We start from the raw sequence: 17,306 nt of genomic DNA, 5'->3' as shown, positions 1-17,306 counted from the left end.
GGAAATTTAATCTCAGTGTTCAAATATTAGACTATTTACAATAAAATCATTAATCTCAGGCACTTCTGACAATTACAAAAATAATCAATACTCTATTTTACAAGGCTAAAAACTCCTCTCTACTACATATATATATTTACATATATATATACACTATATCCCAAGGCTTATGGGAGTATCTGGGTACACATAAACCAGGAACATTAATTCATTAGGAGACACTAAAAAAATCAACCTGATTAATCCTCTTTTACCCCATAAACAATAAATAAATAGAAAAATAACATACTAAAATGTAAAGTCTGCCATGTCAATGGTATTATGAGCTACAGCACTACAAGTTAATAAATAAAACCAAACTTTAACATTTAGTGCTCAACCCAAATTTTCCTGACCAGCCAAATACAGCATTTCCTGCAGCTCCCACATGAGAGGTACAGTCAGTTTTAGAGATTACTTTGGATGCTTTGGGGATGGTGGTGGGACAGAATTATTTCTGCTGCTGCTGATGGTGATGTTGTCCTTTGGATGCAACTGAGGACTCTGTGACCTTGAAGATGACTCAGAAGAAAGGCTGTCCATAGATTTTGCTTAAAAAAAAAAAAAAAAAAAAGGTAATACTAAATAAATAAATAAAAGCCACATTTGGGAAAAAGCATAAAATTTCAACCCATGTAAGTAAGTTCAGTAGGACTATTTTCAAATCAGAAAACAGGCAAACTAAGCAATCAGACAACCAAAAAAAAAAAAAAAAAAAGCCTGCACAGTCAAGAACTGAGAGCCACCCAGGGTTCCAGAAATAAATTTTAAAACATAAAAAGTGATGATTTTTTTTCAAATTGGGTTGAAAATACAAAAGTGACTAATCCCCTGTACTATATAAAGGCATCTTAATTAGGCAGCAGTTCCAGAAAGATTCAAATTTATAGTGCTGTAAATCAAATTCTACTAGCATTTGGAAGCACATTTCAGCTACAAACATAAAAAAAAATTCACATAAATCATTAATTAAAATTGAAAGTATATATCAGTATATTTATTTTAAGAGCTGGGGAAACTGACACATGAATTCCTCAAGGTATTTCAATGTGTTTTGTCTGACTTTCAGCCACTTCCTCCAATACATCTCCCCTCAAATAAGGAATTTTAAGCACAAGTTTCTCCTCCACCCAAGGTGATTCTTGTCCCCTAAGATTGCTTCAGGCTGGAAGTGATCTCTCACCAGCTAACTGATGTGTTGGAGAAGTTCCTGCAGAGCTGGTGTCACTGTGAGAGCCATACTTATCCATCAGGTCATGAAATTCTTTCCTGTGCCAATAAAAACATGTTCTTTGTCAGGATTTGGTGTTAGTTTGAGTGGACCCTGTGAAACCTGCACCTGCACAGCTGCTCCTCCTCAGGGAGGAAAGCTCATCATCCACTGAAAGAGCAAAGCCCTGTCAAATGGTCAGAAAAGGCAAAAAAGATATCATGTAGTGCATCATAAAGATGGGAAAACAATAGACTATGAATGAAAGGACTGTTGGTAAAAGTTTTATTTTTACCTCTCTTTACCCTGAATTGAAAAACTTTAAAAACTTGTAAGACAATAAACTACAGATAATATGACAGTGGTACTGACAAGTTCCAGAACAATTTATTTAGTTAGAGGGAATCAGATTATACATCTATAGCATATTCATGTTTTCAAAGAATGCTTTTAGTTCAATTATACTGAACAAGAACCCAGAAGAGACTGACTGACTGTGACTCCTTAAAAAACAAGAGGATAGAAGAAATATTTATTAACTACTGAAAGCCAAAAAGCAGAAGTTCCTTGCTTCATATTGAAGCAGACTGGCAAAGTTATAGATCAAGTGTGACAGGCATTGAAGAGAATACAAACACTTGATTCATCTGATATTGACTCCAGCCTAATTTAAGAAAAAAAGTTTATAATCTGAGCTCTGAATACCTCAGTGATAACTGATTTAAACTATGTAAATAATCTAGAGTGATGTAAGCCAGAAACATCACTGAATTAATAATACAGAATTAGTCAGAAAAGAAATTAACTGATTGCAAGGAGGGTAATTCCCAGGTAATTCCAGTTTGACTTCTGAAGGTTGCTCAAAAATGCTGGGTGCATTATTTTTTAAAAATACCTCAACATTTATTGTACTAATGCTGGCCCCAGGTAGACACACAAACACAGATGAATGTAAATCAAATAATCCTTCAGCACAGAATGCAAAGTCACAAGAAATGAATTCACAGGTGGGTGATGAGGGACTGCATGGAGTGGCAAATTCTGCCCAGGCCACTGTAGAGTGGTTAAAGGACTGATGGATTTTAATTATTCAGGGAGTTTACAGGAACTAGGCCACTAGATAAAAGCAGATTAAGAGTGGACCTCACATATATCTGGGCAGTCTGAAAAAAGGAGACATCAGAGGCTACAGAGTGATTTAGATGTCTGTCAAATAGAAAAAAATAAAAGAACAGAAAGAGGAAGCTTAACTCGGACAAAAGGCTAAAGGAATTTAGAGAAAAATCCTTTATGGGGAGATTACTCTGGAAGTGGAACATCCCAGGAAAGGCAAATAACAGCAGCTACTCTCTCAATGATAATCAAAAGTAGTTACATAACAGCTGCTTTCCCCTGAGATTTAAGTCAAAAGGGGATACAGACCTGGATTGTCATTGCTGATGATTCTCTGCCAATATTGGTTTATATGCTTAACTTCCAACAGTCAGGGTAAAGCAATATGTAACACAAATGTCCTTAAAATGAATATATTTTGCACTACCTGCTGCAGTGAACAGTTTAACCTACTAATCCAAGCTATTCAAAGCTAGAGGTTGAAAAGTTTTGAGGGGAAAAAACCAACTAAATTTGCCTTTTGTCAGAAGGTTTAAATCTTATAGTTTTGGGGTAGTTCTAATAGAGTCCTCATTTTTCATTATTTTAAAATGTGAGAAGCATTTCAAAAACTATCACAGCAGGTAATTTTTAACTGAACTGAAGTTGGCCTGAGATTGCTACTTGAAGTGATGGATGCAAGTGATCTCAGAATGAACTGGTATCAAATACTACACAGAAAAATGTGACATGTGGTACAATTCTGCAATTAAAACTAATCTGAAATAAAAATACATGCAAGCCCACCCATCCACCCCGAGATACAGTACTGGATTTTTATTAGTTTTGAGGTTAAAACAATTTTTCTCTTACTTTGCTTCTTCATCTCTAGCAACCAGCAGAGACATGTGATTAGAGGCTGAGGCTGTTCTCAAGATGTCAACAGCTCTAGAAGGGGGCAGAAAAAGGCCAAATAAATATACCAGGGTGTGGGCAAGAAGTAAGGAGTGCTAGAATAGCAGGAAAATGGACAAACTGTTAAGGTAGTTAACAATTTTCATGGCTAGATACAGAGAAAAGAGCCTGGCAGCAGCAAAACTTAAAGTGAGCACTGGAGAACAGAGCAAAAGACAGGCTGTGGTGCATCTGCTGAGAGAAATAAACTGGGACTGATCTCTCTTTCCCTTCCCTTCTGTCCCCAGCCCTCCTTGGCCCATCCTGCTGCCTTCCTGAGCCTCCTTCAGGATTAACAGCTCACCCCAACAAAAGCTACTGCTCTGGTGTGCCTGGCTCAGAATCTCCCTCAACAATACAAACAGCAATTTACCTTTGAATTTTCCATCTCAATCTCCAGCACTGAAAGCTGCACTGATCTCTACAGATCCAGCTACAGAAACCATCTACAGCTTTTTCTTTCCCCTTCATTGTATGATTGCTGCCATCCTTCACATTCACCAATACAGGATGAGCAGATAGTTGTATTATAACAGCTTAACTGCTGTTTTCACACACACAGAATCACAGAACCACTAGATTAAACAGACCTTCAAGATCAAGTCCAATCCATGCCCTAACATCTCAACCAATCCATGGCACTGAGTGCCACAGCCATTCTTTTTTAAACACATCCAGGGGTGGTGACTCCACCACCTCCCAAGGCAGACCAATCCAGTACTTTATCACTCTTTCTGTAAAAAACCTTTTCCTAATATCCAACCTATATTTTTCTTGACACAGCTTGAGACTTTGTCCTCTTATTCTGTCAGTGCTGTCTGGAGAAAGAGACCAACCCCCACCTGGCTACAGCCACCTTTCAGGAGCTGTGGAGAGTGATCAGGTCACCCCTGAGTCTCCTTTTCTCCAGGCTGAACATCCCCAGCTCCCTCAGCTGCTCCTCACAGGGTTTGTGTTCCCAGCCCCTCACCAGCCTGGTTGCTTCCTCTGGATGTGCTCAGGTGTCTTAATATCCTTCCTAAACTGAGGAGCCTGTAATTTGTGTCATTCACAAACCAAGTGATTCTGCTGTTACAGAAGCATATCAAGTCATTCACTTTTCCACAACAGTTTTGCTGAATTAGATTTATAGGATCAATTCCTGCAAGTTGAACTCCAAGGATCTCGGGGGAGTTGTGCTCTTTCAATCAGTCACTGATAATGTCCAAAATAACCCATATATAACATTCCAGGCTCTAATAAACACTCAGGAATCAATACAAACATACCTTTCATTTGTTACTCCAACCAAGTTTTCTCCATTGACATCTAAAATTAGGTCTCCAGTGAGCAAACGGCCTTTAAATGAAACCAACAGTGATCAATCAACAGGAAAATGGTGAACACATTGTATTCAACCAGGACTTTCCCTTTCAATTTTTATGTGACTTAATTAATTAAACAACTTTAAGACTCTTGGCACCTGATCCTAAGTAAGACAAATAATTGAGGTAAGACTAGAAACTATAAATCAGTCTTATTAACAACAGAATAGCCACTGAAAAGAACTGCCATTTAGCTATTTGTATTATATATATACAGCATCAATATTTTTGAGACTAGAATTTGTATTTCACAAATTATTGTGGAACTAATTTTTATTTGAATCTTGCTCTTTACATTATTGTAAATTACCATGTGTAGATATATTAATGTTTTAGGTATTAATAAAGTCAGCTAAAATATTTTTAGAACCAATTTTTGACCTCTTGAAAATCTCTATTAAAAATAGTAATAAAAATTATCAGAACTAATTAAAAATACTAGTTCTATACAGAAACCCTACTCTTACAAATTAAAAGTGATTCAGCATCTCAACACTTATTCAATAGTGCTGAAAGATTGCCAATTGCCTTTACCAGCCATATCTAGATTTGAACACATTTTCCAGACCTGTTGTATTAAAATCTTTTCCCATAAAGGGTCCAAATTCCATTTCTCTATATTAAAGTAAGCCAAAACTTCATGGATCCTGACTAAACCATACTATTTGAAATATCCTTACCCACAAAATAAAATAAAAACTTCTTTTGACAGCTTTTTATATGCAGTGTGTGTTTGTAGCCAAAAAATTAACATTACTTACTATCTACAGCAGCAACTCCTCCAGGTAGAATTCTCTTTATGAAAATCCCATAATCTTCTGCTGTTTGTGCCCGATAACCTCCAATAATTTTAACTCCTGAATAAACAAAATAAGAAAAAAATTGGTTATTCCACCTACTGTGCTAAATGTATTTGCAGCCAAATAAACTTTCCTGATGCTAAGTATGAGCTAGCAAAGCCCAGCAGGTGTTTTTAGGTTTGATTTCTGCAGAATAGCAGAATGTGCAGTCTCAGTTACCTAATCCATTCTGGCAATCAGAGAAGGAGATGCGGTGAACAGCTCGATTAATTCCATGAGGGCCCATAATGGTCCTAAGGAACAAAATTAAGTCATTAAATTACAGAAATGTAGGGGGAACATGTTTAAAAATGTTTATTACAGTGACTCTGTGTTCAGCTCAAATACAAACCCAAAACAGTTTTCTCAACTGACAACTTTATATTGTTTGATATCTCTGAGCCACCATTGTCGCAGCTAAAAATTAATCTACTTATCACAAATATCAGATGAAATGGTACAATAAATATACAGAATTTGCTTCCTTTTCCCCAAAAGCATTTCAGGCAAAACTGTGAATCCCATTTTGTGTAATAAAAAGACTGTGATTAAATATAAACAAAATTCCACAAGCTGGTTCACCTTAACATTTAGGCAAGAAAAACATTCTGTAAAAGCAGTATTCATTTGGTAGTGAATATTTCAACAAAAGCACAGCTAAACCAGTCCATAGTTATTTCCTAAGATATTTAAAATATAAATTTCTGGCTATTTATGGACATAATCTTTTTCCAAATCTCCTAATTTCTTAACATTAATTTCTTTTTCTGTTGTAGAAAAAGACTTAATTTCAAACTCTTTTGCCTGATCCTCTGTGTACCTTCCCATTCCAAATGAAAACACCAGAATGGCACTTGGAATTGTGTAAACGTGGAAGAATATTTTGAAGACAGTTGGTCATGCTACAGAATTGAAAAAGAATACAGAGTAAAATTAGATTTTTGAAACCTCAATTTACAGGTTCATCAGACTCATGACCAGCATACTGCTCTGAGAATCCAGAGTATTAAGAATGCAAATAAATCCAGATTATCCTTCACCAGGTTTTACTTTCATTTAGATTAATTAAATGTAAAAAAATGTAAATTGAATTATAGCTCCTCTGTTCTTCCACTGCACCATTTTTGGAGAAGACTCTGCAGATTTCTTCTAGAAAAGAGCAGGAGCACCACTGAGTTTTTTCTGCTTTGACCTACATACTGTTCTACATTAGATAGAGAGTTGTGTTTTCTAGAGTGTTCTAGTGAAATGGGACAACAAGAATTCATTAGCAGGGTGGGAAAGAAGATCAAAGTGGAGGACACAGTGACCCAAATCCTTGCACACAACCTAATCCAGCACACAGTCTGAACTCCGTGCCTGAAATTGGGTACATCTGAAAAAACCAGAGTACATCATTGAAAGGTGTTGTGCCAAAAGGAAAAGAGAAATCCAGAAGGTCCAAAGGTTCTTAAAATTCTAGCACTAGCCAAGAGATCCAGTTTCTAAAGCACATCTGCAGTTCTTTTGGTTTCACAGAAGAAAACTAGATAAGTTTTTTTTTTCAAATTTTTTTAATCAAGGGGTAAGCACTAGCTCTGAAAAGCAACAATTTCCCCAAACCTCATATTTCCGATTATTTGCAAAATTACCCTTTGCTTTAGAAAGGCTGGCCACAAGAAGAGACCTAATAATTCTAATAACCTTTAGAAACAAAAAAAAAATAAACCTATGCTTCAAGCATTGCATGATTTTCACTGTTGTATTTTTGAAGTATTTGTTTCACAGGCTGAAAAGAAATAACTAGACCCAGTTTATTTGGTGTGTGTTTGACAGGACTGCACAGGACCTTGCCATGATATGTCAGAGCACCAGGTGCCCTTTGTAAAGCTAAAAGTGAACCAAACTTCTTTTATGTAATCACAGCCTGAAAGGAAGGAAAAAATCCCCAAGCCTGACATTTCTTTATGAACATCCTTTGGACAACCTCCTACTCCATAAGGAGAACAGAGTATTTTGCATTACTACCCAGCACTGTCACTGCAATTATCCTGCAAATTTGTTTGGACAATGAATGACAGCACTAGTCACGCTTTGTCCTGACTTGTCTCCATCTCTGAAATCTTAAACACGGTACACTGATCTTTAAAAAAAGCCATTTCTCTATTTTTTTCCCTCTTGCACTTTTCTCCTACAGCTATTGTTTTTGCTCTGCCATTTCCTCTCAGCAGTTTTCTTATGGCAGTTTTTTTTTGTTAAAATGAAAAACAAGTCAAAAGTTACTTCAACTTTGCATAAACCAATACAGAGGTTTCAGTTTTGTGAAGGCTGAAAAGATCAAATCCCAGACTTTAAGTCTGAAGTTTAGAGTTCACCAGAAATTGTAGAACCTCTTTATACACTACCATATAAAACAATCATGAAACATGATCAAATCTAAGAACAGGACAATTTATAGGAAAGGATCTACATTTTCACAAGTAACCAGGATCTACATTTCAGAAATAACCAGCAATACTTTCAAAAGAGAGATCTTAATGAAACAAAAATGGATACAAAGAGGATACAGAAAACACACAACTAATAATGGACAGTGGAGAGGAATGAGATCTCTGAAACACTGGAACTGTGATGCTGCCACCTACAATTAGAAAGAACTGACACTTTGGACAGACAACTTTTACAAGGTACTCAGGTCTGTTTATGCTCTAAAGACTAAACAGCTTAAAATTACTTTATCACATAAAAGTAAAGACAAAGATTTTCAAATGTCCCAAATTTGTTTAGCATATCACATCTAGCTGACTTTCAGTGTTAAGGGTTTTTTTCTCCATATATCTTAGATCTTCAAGTCAAGCTACTTGTCCTAGTTCTAATAAAAAACAGAGCTTTAACAATTTCACTGTGGAATGACTTGGATTCAGCACCTATCCAACATTTATTTTATGTCATCACTTTTAATAGTGATGAAATGTTAGAGTATTTCTCACAGAGCATTAGAAACATGCTTAACTGTATAAATAAGGAAACAGGCTCCTAAATCAGTTGGCAGTAGTAACAAAAAATAATTGAATGTTCTGTGCAGAAAAAGATACATATTAAATAATCAGATGTTGCTACTCATTCTTTGAGGTCAGGCAAAAGTACTTGTAAGCAAGGTTTTAGCACACAGAGAAAATGTGAGGCAAGAGATGAAATAAACAAGCAAAACTCACCAAAATGTACACTGCAACCTTCTTAGACTAAAAAATACTAAACTCAGCACTCCAGCTGAATGCTAATAGACTAAGTGTGCAACATTTTGTCTAGATGCTCTAGTAAGGGCAAGTAAAATGTACTTGCTTCTATCACTTTTTAGCAGCAAACACAAGGAAGTTCAACACCTTCAGGTTTTATTTCTTGTAGTAGTTATCAGAACATACAGCTCCAGATATTCTTCTGATCTCTATTCCTGAGAAATTATTAGTCATTTATGTGCAGAAACAAAATATTTACCTATGTTTATCAATGGGAAAATAATACACTTTCCTCACAAAACACATGTTACTTGACACACAAAAATCTAAATTATAAACTCTGGTTGTTGATGAAAAGAAGCTGAAAATGCCCACAGCTTTTAAATTATCTTTCCTGTATTTTTCCCAATTACAGACTAGAGCAATGCCCTCAAAACTGAATGGTTCAGCATACCAGTATAAGAGAGAGAGACCATCAAAACGCTCTGGTTCATCTTCAGCCCCCGGAGAAAGCAAGGACATCCTTCAGCACAGCAGGAGAAACAAGGACAACACAACCAAAACACACTGAAGGTTTCCAGTTCACCCAGATAAAGGTTATGAGCAGGATGATTTCTGCTACCAACTAAAAAACCCAAACACAGAGCTCCAGCTGAGCGTCTCTGCCCACTTAATCTTCTCTGAAAGCCTCTGCGTCACATGCACTAATTCACCTAGAGAGGTAATGCTGACTTTTTCTCCCTCTCAAATGGCCATTCAGAGCAACCTTAAAGACTGATAAATGCAAAGGAGAGAATTTACTACACTGTGATTAAGCAATCTAGATCCAGCAGCCAAAGGCAAATGTGATGATTAAAGGAAACTTATTTCCTCCTGTTCTTCTAATAATTTATTTACATGCTCCCTGCAAACAAGGTCAAAAGCAGTAACTCATGACCTTTCCAAAGCAATCTTCCTAGCAGACTGGATTATGCACAACCACACAAAAGGGAAAGCCAACAAAGCAGACTGAAAGTATTAATGAAATGAATCCCATTGTGCTGTTTTGATTCTCATTCACAGTACTGGCTTGTGCCATGATCTGACTTGGTTTTTAGACTTTCAAGATAGAACAGTCAAAAGTCAACACTTGGGGCATTTATTTTCTCTAGAAATGGAAGCTGAAATGTGCTTTTCTGAAAAAGGAAATAAAACTGCCAAATTGGTGTCACTACACTGAGAATGATCTAGTTGAAGAAGTCAGAAGTATCACCCCTGTTCCCAGAGGTCAGAGCCTATGACAGGAGACTTGCTCTTGCAGACAGATGCACATTTTCAGTTCTGAGCCAAACACCGGTTTGGTTAATGAACATTTCCTTCCAGGCTTGCCTCAGAAGTACCCCTACTGCTCCCCCTCTCTCAGGAGATCATAACAAGGCTGCAGCTTGAAATGAAAGCCAACTACCCTGTATTCACTGAGGGCTTTAAGTAGAAAGGTAAATCCTCTCTAGCCAGGAGCAGCCCTGTGATCAGACAGCATCTGTCAGGTCTGGAGGTGCAGCAGGAGGGCTCAGCTATGCCAGGAATGCAAATACTTATCTCAAGCACTTTTTTTTTTTTTTTTTTTTTTTTTTTTTTTAAAAGCTGCAGTGACTGTGGTTTCAATAGCAGATAATCCTTCTGAGGAAAGGATACCTTTGCTGAGAGATAACGTTCTGAACAGTGTTCAGCTGGAGAGTGGTCAGTCCTGAGAGCCTGCAATGCACACACAGAAGGGGCAGAGTGACCACAGATCAAGGAGCAGATCAGAAATGGAAATGGGAACACAAAGCAGCCTTCTCAGTTCCCAAACTGTGAACAGCCCCACTGGCACAGTGATCACATCCATTCAGGGATGAAAATTTGCCCCTTTGTTGCCTTTTCTCAGTCACTCACTCTGCTGGTGTTACTGGCATTACAGAAAAAACATTGATATTTTAAGCCTCATATCAATTAGATTTGCTCTAGGCAAGGTTACAGAAGACAAAATACCAATAGATTTTCTCCTACAAAGCGATCTCTGTTCTTAACACCAATGGGGTTCAATTTGTGGTGTCAATATCAGGAGTATTTGTCAATATACATCACTCAGACCAACCAGTGTCACATTTTCTGCTGTAGAAAGTCCCAAATTAACACATGGCTCAAGGCTCTGCAATTTCCTTGTTAAAAAGCAAAAAGTTATTTTTATTAAACCAGACATGACCAACTTCTGAACAATTTAACCAGATACAAAGAAGTATTAGGCTTATTGCTCTCATTTTATTAGAGACAGTAATACAACACAGAAAATTGCTCCTCCACCCCTTCTTCAAAGTAAACTCTGCTTTCTTCAGCTTCCTGAACCCACCTCAAGGCTTCTATCCCTCTTTACCTTGAAATTTTGTTGCTGTGCTGCTTTTAATGAATGACAGCACCATTGCTTCTCTTGCAAGTCCTCTGCCTTTCAAGAATATGCTCAGAGGGACACAAATTACTTTTTACTTCTAGAAAGATCTAGGGAAATTGTAACTCAAAACTCCATTAAATTTAGTATAAATAAATAAGATTAAATTTTCAAGAGTTATCATTTGTTGTTAAGTAGGACTCCCTTCCAAACAGCTGGAAAACTATTCCATTCTGACCACATTTGCAATTACAACTTGACTTTCTCAAGGAAAGTTTTACAGTGCTTTAGCAACTGAGATAGATGACAAAAAGATCTGCAGAATCTTTGGAAGTTCAATTCACAGGATCTTTTTTTGCTATAAATAAACCAAAGTCTGTTACAAAAATCCTATACAAATCCATTATGCAACTGTAGCCTTTCAGCTTCACTAACCCTAAACTCAGATTTTAAGGACTACATGCAAAGGAATGCTGTATCACATAACATGGATGAGCACTCAGTGTGATCCATCCAAACCCACTCATCATTCAAAGTCCATTCTACTGATTAGGTTATAAAGATTAAAAGAAAATATCTATCATTATACTTCAACTGTTAAGCCTGAAAAAAGCTTGGGCAACATTATAATTGTGGAGAAGCATGAAGGGTTTGAGGCTAACCCCTGCATAGAGAAGAAAGGTGTGATTTAAAGTTTAGGTAAACCTCAGCTAACCTATAACCAAGTCCATTCTTGGAAGCATCAATGCCATCTCCCATTAAAAAAAAAAGTACAGAAATGACAGCCTGCCATCAGCCTGCAGCTGGAGTGCCTTTCCTGTTCATGTCTAACGTGAAAAACTGCCTTTGGAACACAGCAGAGAGGAACACCCATGTAAATACTCATCTTTCACATGACTCTAGCAAGTCACAGCTGTCTGAAAGATGGATCTTTGTGATCACATACCCTGAATTTCCATCAGACAAGCAGAGTTTTGGCTTTTTCAGGTCCCAGTAAAAAGCAAGTTAGCTTTTTTAATGTTTTGTGGTTTTGCTTTTCAAAACAAACACGTTATTTATGAGGTGGCATAATTCAAAATCTATGTTAAATTGTTTTATTATCCTTCTGGATACTCTTTGCTGGATTCTATTGCACAAGTACAGCAAACATGGTAAGTCCAGCAAGAGCTGCCTGTGCCTGGTTTTAATTCTGGTTTTGATGACAGCACTGGTGTGGTTATTTGGCAGTTTGGAAAGGGTATGGAGTTACACTTTTCAATCATGACTGAATCCATGGTTGACATTGAGAATCTGATCCAACTCCTAACTGGAAAATATTATGTTTTATAGAATGAATATAATTATTTCATACCCATGGCATTGGTAAAAATATGATGGCTCCTAAGTACTACATATAAAAATTAAAGGTATGGAGACAGAGTATTCTGAAAAAGTAACTCACTGTAATACAAAACCACCAGTCTTATGCTACTGCAGGTACCCCAGATGTACACAGAAGTGATCTAATATATACAAATATGTTTTCAAAGTTCAGAAGCATTAAATTAAGGAATCTCTATGCAGGGTTTTATCTCTACAAAACCAGCCTTTACCAAGTGCTGATTAACTTAAAGAAAAGCTTGAGGGAAATTCCTCCCTAAATGTGCAAATTTACTGGTACTGGTGTCAGCTTTCTACAACATTACTGCAGACTGCTTCAATATCAAACTTATTTTCCTTTAAGACATCATCAAGACAAGATCCTACCAACAAAACTGCACGAATTTTCGTAAAATAATTTAGTAATTGTATTTGTGCATCAAGGGAAAAAAAAGTACTTACTCCTTCTCTGTATTTGTGAGGGGATCTGTACTGGACATCTTCTTGGAAGCACTATTAAAGTTCAAAATGAAGAATTCGGACACATGAAGAACAGGCTCCTATCTAAGCTCAAAACTGATGAAAAACAAAAAGAGAAACGACTTTCTGAAATGTACATGGCCATGTTTATTTTCAGACATTGGAAACAATCTTATTTATTACTGGCTACTTGAAATCAAACTGGAAGAAACTCCCAGGACAAAATTGATACAATTCACAGATGAAAACAGTTAACAACATGGACCTTGCTGTAGTAATACTGAAACATTTGACCTTGCTGGAACCACCACAAAACTCTAAAGCAGTAAATTTAAGTATTGCTACAGCAAAATTTATTACAGTGCATATCACCAGGAGTGTGAAAAACTATTGTTTGTGAACTGATTCTGCCCGTTCTAAGATTACTGCAATTTACTAACAGCGCTCGCTACCTTCGCAGCGTGTACCTGTGCTTGAACAAAACCAAACTCCTAAAAATGAAAATAACGTGAAGCAAAACACCGGGGGGGGGAAATGAACACACAAACAAGCGGTGTCAAATGTCCACAAAAGGGGAGAAACTGCAGGCCCAGGAAGGACCACCCGGAGCAGCCCGGAGCCCAGCGGAGCCTGCGGGATAACCAGGAGCCTGCGGGATAACCAGTGCGGGATAACCAGTGTGGGATAACCAGTGCGGGATAACCAGTGCGGGATAACCAGTGCGGGATAACCAGGACATCCCTCCGGTACCCGGTGCCGTGTGGTTGTCCCATCCCGCCGCCCCTCCCGGTGACCTCCCGTCCGGCACATCCCGCTGGCAGCGGGGCCGGGCGCTGCTGCAGTTACCTCACACACACCCTGCGCCCGAGCCGTCACTGCCGAGCGACGAGGGGACACCCGCGGCCGGGACAGCCGCGCTCACCGCCCGCTGAGGGGGCGCGGTTGCAAGGGTGCGATGGCGGCTCGGCCCGCCCCCGTCCAGTTATGGTTCCTCCTCAATCCCGCCTTGTCCCTCCCCAGTTCCTGCCCCGTTCCTCCCTCAATCCCGCCCCGTGCCCGCGGCCTGTCCCGGGAGTCCCCGCGCCGCGGCCATGGCGCTGTGCGGCCGGGGCTGGGCGCGCTGTGCCCGCGGGCTGCGCCTCGGGGCCTTGCCCCGGCCCGGGCTCGGCGGGACCCGCGGCGTGCGGGGCTCCAACCCCTTCACTCGACAGCAGGAGGAGGAGTGGCGGCGCCGGAACCGCTCGGCCGTGGGCTACATCGCGGCGGCGGCCGTGGGCATGGTGGGACTGTCGTACGCGGCCGTGCCGCTCTACCGCCTCTACTGCCAGGTACGGGGGGCCCGCGCGCGGCGCCGCTTCCGCGGGCGCGGGGCCCTCACTGCGCTTCCCTGAGAGGCCACGGGGCTCGGCGGGCATGGGACCCTCACTGCGCTTCCCTGACGGGCCACGGGGCTCGGGGCCCTCACTGCGCTTCCCTGAGAGGCCACAGGGCTCGGGACCCTCACTGCGCTTCCCTGACGGGCCACGGGGCTCGGGGCCCTCACTGCGCTTCCCTGACAGACCACGGGGCTCGGCGGGCATGGGACCCTCACTGCGCTTCCCTGACAGGCCACGGGGCTCGGCGGCACGGCGGGCACGGGCGGCGACGCGGAGCGCATCGAGCGCATGGAGCCCGTGCGGGAGCGGCGCATCAGGGTCACCTTCAACGCCGACACGCACGCCAGCATCCAGTGGAACTTCAAGCCGCAGCAGAGCGAGATCTGGGTGAGGCAGCCTGTGCCTTGCCCGGCACGGCTGGCAGAGGCCTTGGCTCCAGAGCCACGCTGAGCACAGCGCCTCTGGGCAGCTCCAGCGCTCCCTGGGCAGCCCTTTCCAATAGGAAAAGTGTTTCCATATCTCATGGCAATCTCCCTGCCTCTTCCCGAGGCCATTGCCTGTCATCATTGCCCGATCCCCACCTCCTGTCAGTATTGCTAGACCGCAGTCACCTTCCCCTTAAACCTCCTCCTCGAGACTAAACCCCCCCAGAGATGTTGTCTGAACTTCCACCAGCTTTGTTGCCCTTTTCCTGGACATGCTCCAGCATGCCAATGTCCTTCTTGCAACTTTTTGCAACACTGTTGTGTAGTTGGTCAGCCACCCCATTAAGCCATCAAAAGTTACTGAAACTGTATTTATTTGTACACTTCACGGTATATACACCACATGCCCTGTAAAAGTGTATATTTATGTTTAAAAAGATATAGTATAACAGTATATCTAAACCTGTACTGTTTCTCCTATTGTCCTATCCTTACAGGAACCTACCTGTTTTTATATTTTAAAAAATCACAAATGAACTTTTCTGTTTCAGATTAGTTCACAAAATAAGGACTCATGCTTCTTACTAATTTCTGAGTCTAGTACTGAAAGAATAACCTCAGAAATTAAATGCACACCATATCTAAATGTGCTTATTAAAAAAGCTCTGTGTGCTGTTGAACGCTGAGGATAATAGAAGACTCAGGCAAAATGGGTAAGATTATAAACACACAAGATAGTATTTTAATTTTGAATATGGGTGAATTGCACATAATCAAAAATATTTGTGAAATAACCAATTTGAAACAGCAAAAGAGAAAATTCTAGATAAAGCCTAAAGAACTTGGTTTGAGGGGTGGAGGGCTGCAGTGGATTAAAAAAAAAAAAAAACAAAAAAAGAAAATCACTGTACAATTATGTTACACAGGTGGTACCAGGAGAGACTGCACTGGCATTTTATAAAGCAAAAAATCCTACTGACAAACCAATAATTGGAATCTCCACCTACAACGTTGTCCCCTTTGAAGCAGGACAGTATTTCAATAAAATACAAGTAAGTCTGAACAAAGCAAAGATTGCATTTTCCTTTACACAAATGAAACCTATTACCCATAAATTGCACTTTAATTCTGGACACCATTCTTCATATGCCAACATTTTAAGAAAATACTTTTGTTTTTTTGAAATGATAAAGTACATCAATTCATTCTTAGCCTTACTGCCCTCACACCAAGCTGCTCATCCCATCAGAGTGGCTGATATATATAATATATATATATATAAATAACAAAATCTGTGTTATTAATTACCACTCTAAGGGCGGGTGGAATGATGTGAGGTGGCCTGGCCTCTTGACAGCTTTACACAGCTCATTAACAGCTAATTCATTTTTTTCCTATATCACCACAGTAACAGAATTGCTGTCTTGTTTCTCATCTTACTGATCCTTCCCAGGATTTCAGGGGTGTACAGAGAATGAGATTTTATTTTAAATCATAAAGATTTCTCTCCTGTTGGCAGAGATAAATTTTATCATCACTGTTGTTGTCTAATTGTGATTTTTTTCCCCTCCCACCTGCAGTGTTTTTGTTTTGAAGAACAGAGGCTAAATCCTCAGGAGGAAGTGGACATGCCTGTCTTTTTCTACATTGACCCAGAGTTTGCAGAGGACCCTAAAATGGCTAAAGTTGATTTGATCACCCTCTCCTACACCTTCTTTGAAGCAAAGGAAGGACAGAAGTTGCCACTTCCTGGGTATCACTAACAGGCCTTCTCTACAAAATGTGACTTTTGCTACATCTGAGGGCCAGTTTTGATGCCATTTTTCCTTAGAAGAAAAAACTACAGGACTACTGTGCAGAAATTATATTAGTAGACCTCCAATGGCACATGCTGTTATGAACGTGTACATATATTTTTTTTTCTTGGAAACCAACTTAATGTATCCCTGTTTCTTAGGGATAGTATTTCTTCATCAGACAGTGAAAGGGAACACATTGTTCCTGATACAGAGAGGGTTTTCTCAGGCCATCTTTTTATAAGATATTATCTGAATGCCACAAGACAATTTTTAAAACCAATATGTAAAGTAATATCTTCATTTAAATACAGAAGAAAAAAATCAGTTGTTTCAGCATCTAAACTTCCATTGCTGGCTCTGGAAAACAACTTGCATGTTAAGTTACTTTAGAAAAAGGTAAACCCTGATAATAAATTAAGGTAATCTCATAACTAACAAAGTAAGACTGTTATTTCTGTGTAAGCCTCCCTGGCACAGGAGGAGATGATGATTCAGAAGGTGATGCACCCTCTCATGTTATTACTGAATCAGTAGTTCATTTGGTAAGAGCAGACTGCTCTAAAACTGTAATTGTGAGAACAGTAATTGAAGTGTAAGGACATCAGATCTGTGGGCTGGTTTCTGTTTGGGAACACCATCTCATTTCCATGTTGTGTCCCCCTGACTGGAAGTGTCTGTGCTGTAATGAGTGCTCTTTGCAGAGGGCTCTGCTCTGGGCACCTCCAGGAGACAAGCTTGGCTTGTGTCTGA

General features: G+C 39.7%; 2 protein-coding genes across 6 annotated transcripts in view; one reads left to right on the top strand and one right to left on the bottom strand.

Moving 5' to 3' along the window:
- The window catches only part of STXBP4 (syntaxin binding protein 4), a 64,547-nt gene extending 50,611 nt beyond the window's left edge, over positions 1-13,936 (bottom strand). Inside the window, exons 1-8 of one of the 5 annotated variants that reach the window (XM_079323824.1) lie at positions 13,803-13,936; positions 12,939-12,989; positions 5,679-5,752; positions 5,421-5,516; positions 4,564-4,633; positions 3,215-3,289; positions 1,223-1,308; positions 458-590 (exon numbers count right to left, since the gene is read on the bottom strand). In XM_079323824.1, the coding sequence (XP_079179950.1) occupies positions 458-590; positions 1,223-1,308; positions 3,215-3,289; positions 4,564-4,633; positions 5,421-5,516; positions 5,679-5,752; positions 12,939-12,976 (572 nt within the window). In that variant the 5' untranslated portion in view covers positions 12,977-12,989; positions 13,803-13,936. Of the gene's footprint in view, positions 1-457; positions 591-1,222; positions 1,309-3,214; positions 3,290-4,563; positions 4,634-5,420; positions 5,517-5,678; positions 5,753-9,167; positions 9,773-12,938; positions 12,990-13,802 lie in introns of those variants that run through there. The other 4 variants (XM_079323825.1, XM_079323826.1, XM_079323823.1 and 1 more) reach the window with 4 other exon arrangements.
- A 57-nt stretch (positions 13,937-13,993) lies between these two features.
- Positions 13,994-16,644, top strand: COX11 (cytochrome c oxidase copper chaperone COX11). Its single transcript, XM_079323832.1, has 4 exons — positions 13,994-14,284; positions 14,564-14,719; positions 15,684-15,809; positions 16,338-16,644. Exons 1-4 carry the CDS (start codon positions 14,048-14,050, stop codon positions 16,518-16,520), a joined length of 702 nt encoding a protein of 233 aa, XP_079179958.1. The 5' UTR covers positions 13,994-14,047; the 3' UTR covers positions 16,521-16,644.
- The last annotated feature ends 662 nt before the right edge of the window (positions 16,645-17,306 follow it).

This window comes from Erithacus rubecula (genome assembly GCF_903797595.1).
Source record: "Erithacus rubecula genome assembly, chromosome: 20".
Taxonomy (NCBI): domain Eukaryota; kingdom Metazoa; phylum Chordata; class Aves; order Passeriformes; family Muscicapidae; genus Erithacus; species Erithacus rubecula.
The sequence above is the reverse complement of the archived record's forward strand: the minus strand, read 5'-3'. Positions and strand labels throughout refer to the sequence as shown.

Excerpts from the sequence above, each read along its gene's own strand:
- COX11 (XM_079323832.1), top strand. The coding sequence starts at position 14,048 with ATGGCGCTGTGCGGCCGGGGCTGGGCGCGCTGTGCCCGCGGGCTGCGC. Across the intron at positions 14,720-15,683 it reads CGCAGCAGAGCGAGATCTGG|GTGGTACCAGGAGAGACTGC; the intron begins GTGAGGCAGCCT and ends TATGTTACACAG. Across the intron at positions 15,810-16,337 it reads AGTATTTCAATAAAATACAA|TGTTTTTGTTTTGAAGAACA; the intron begins GTAAGTCTGAAC and ends TCCCACCTGCAG.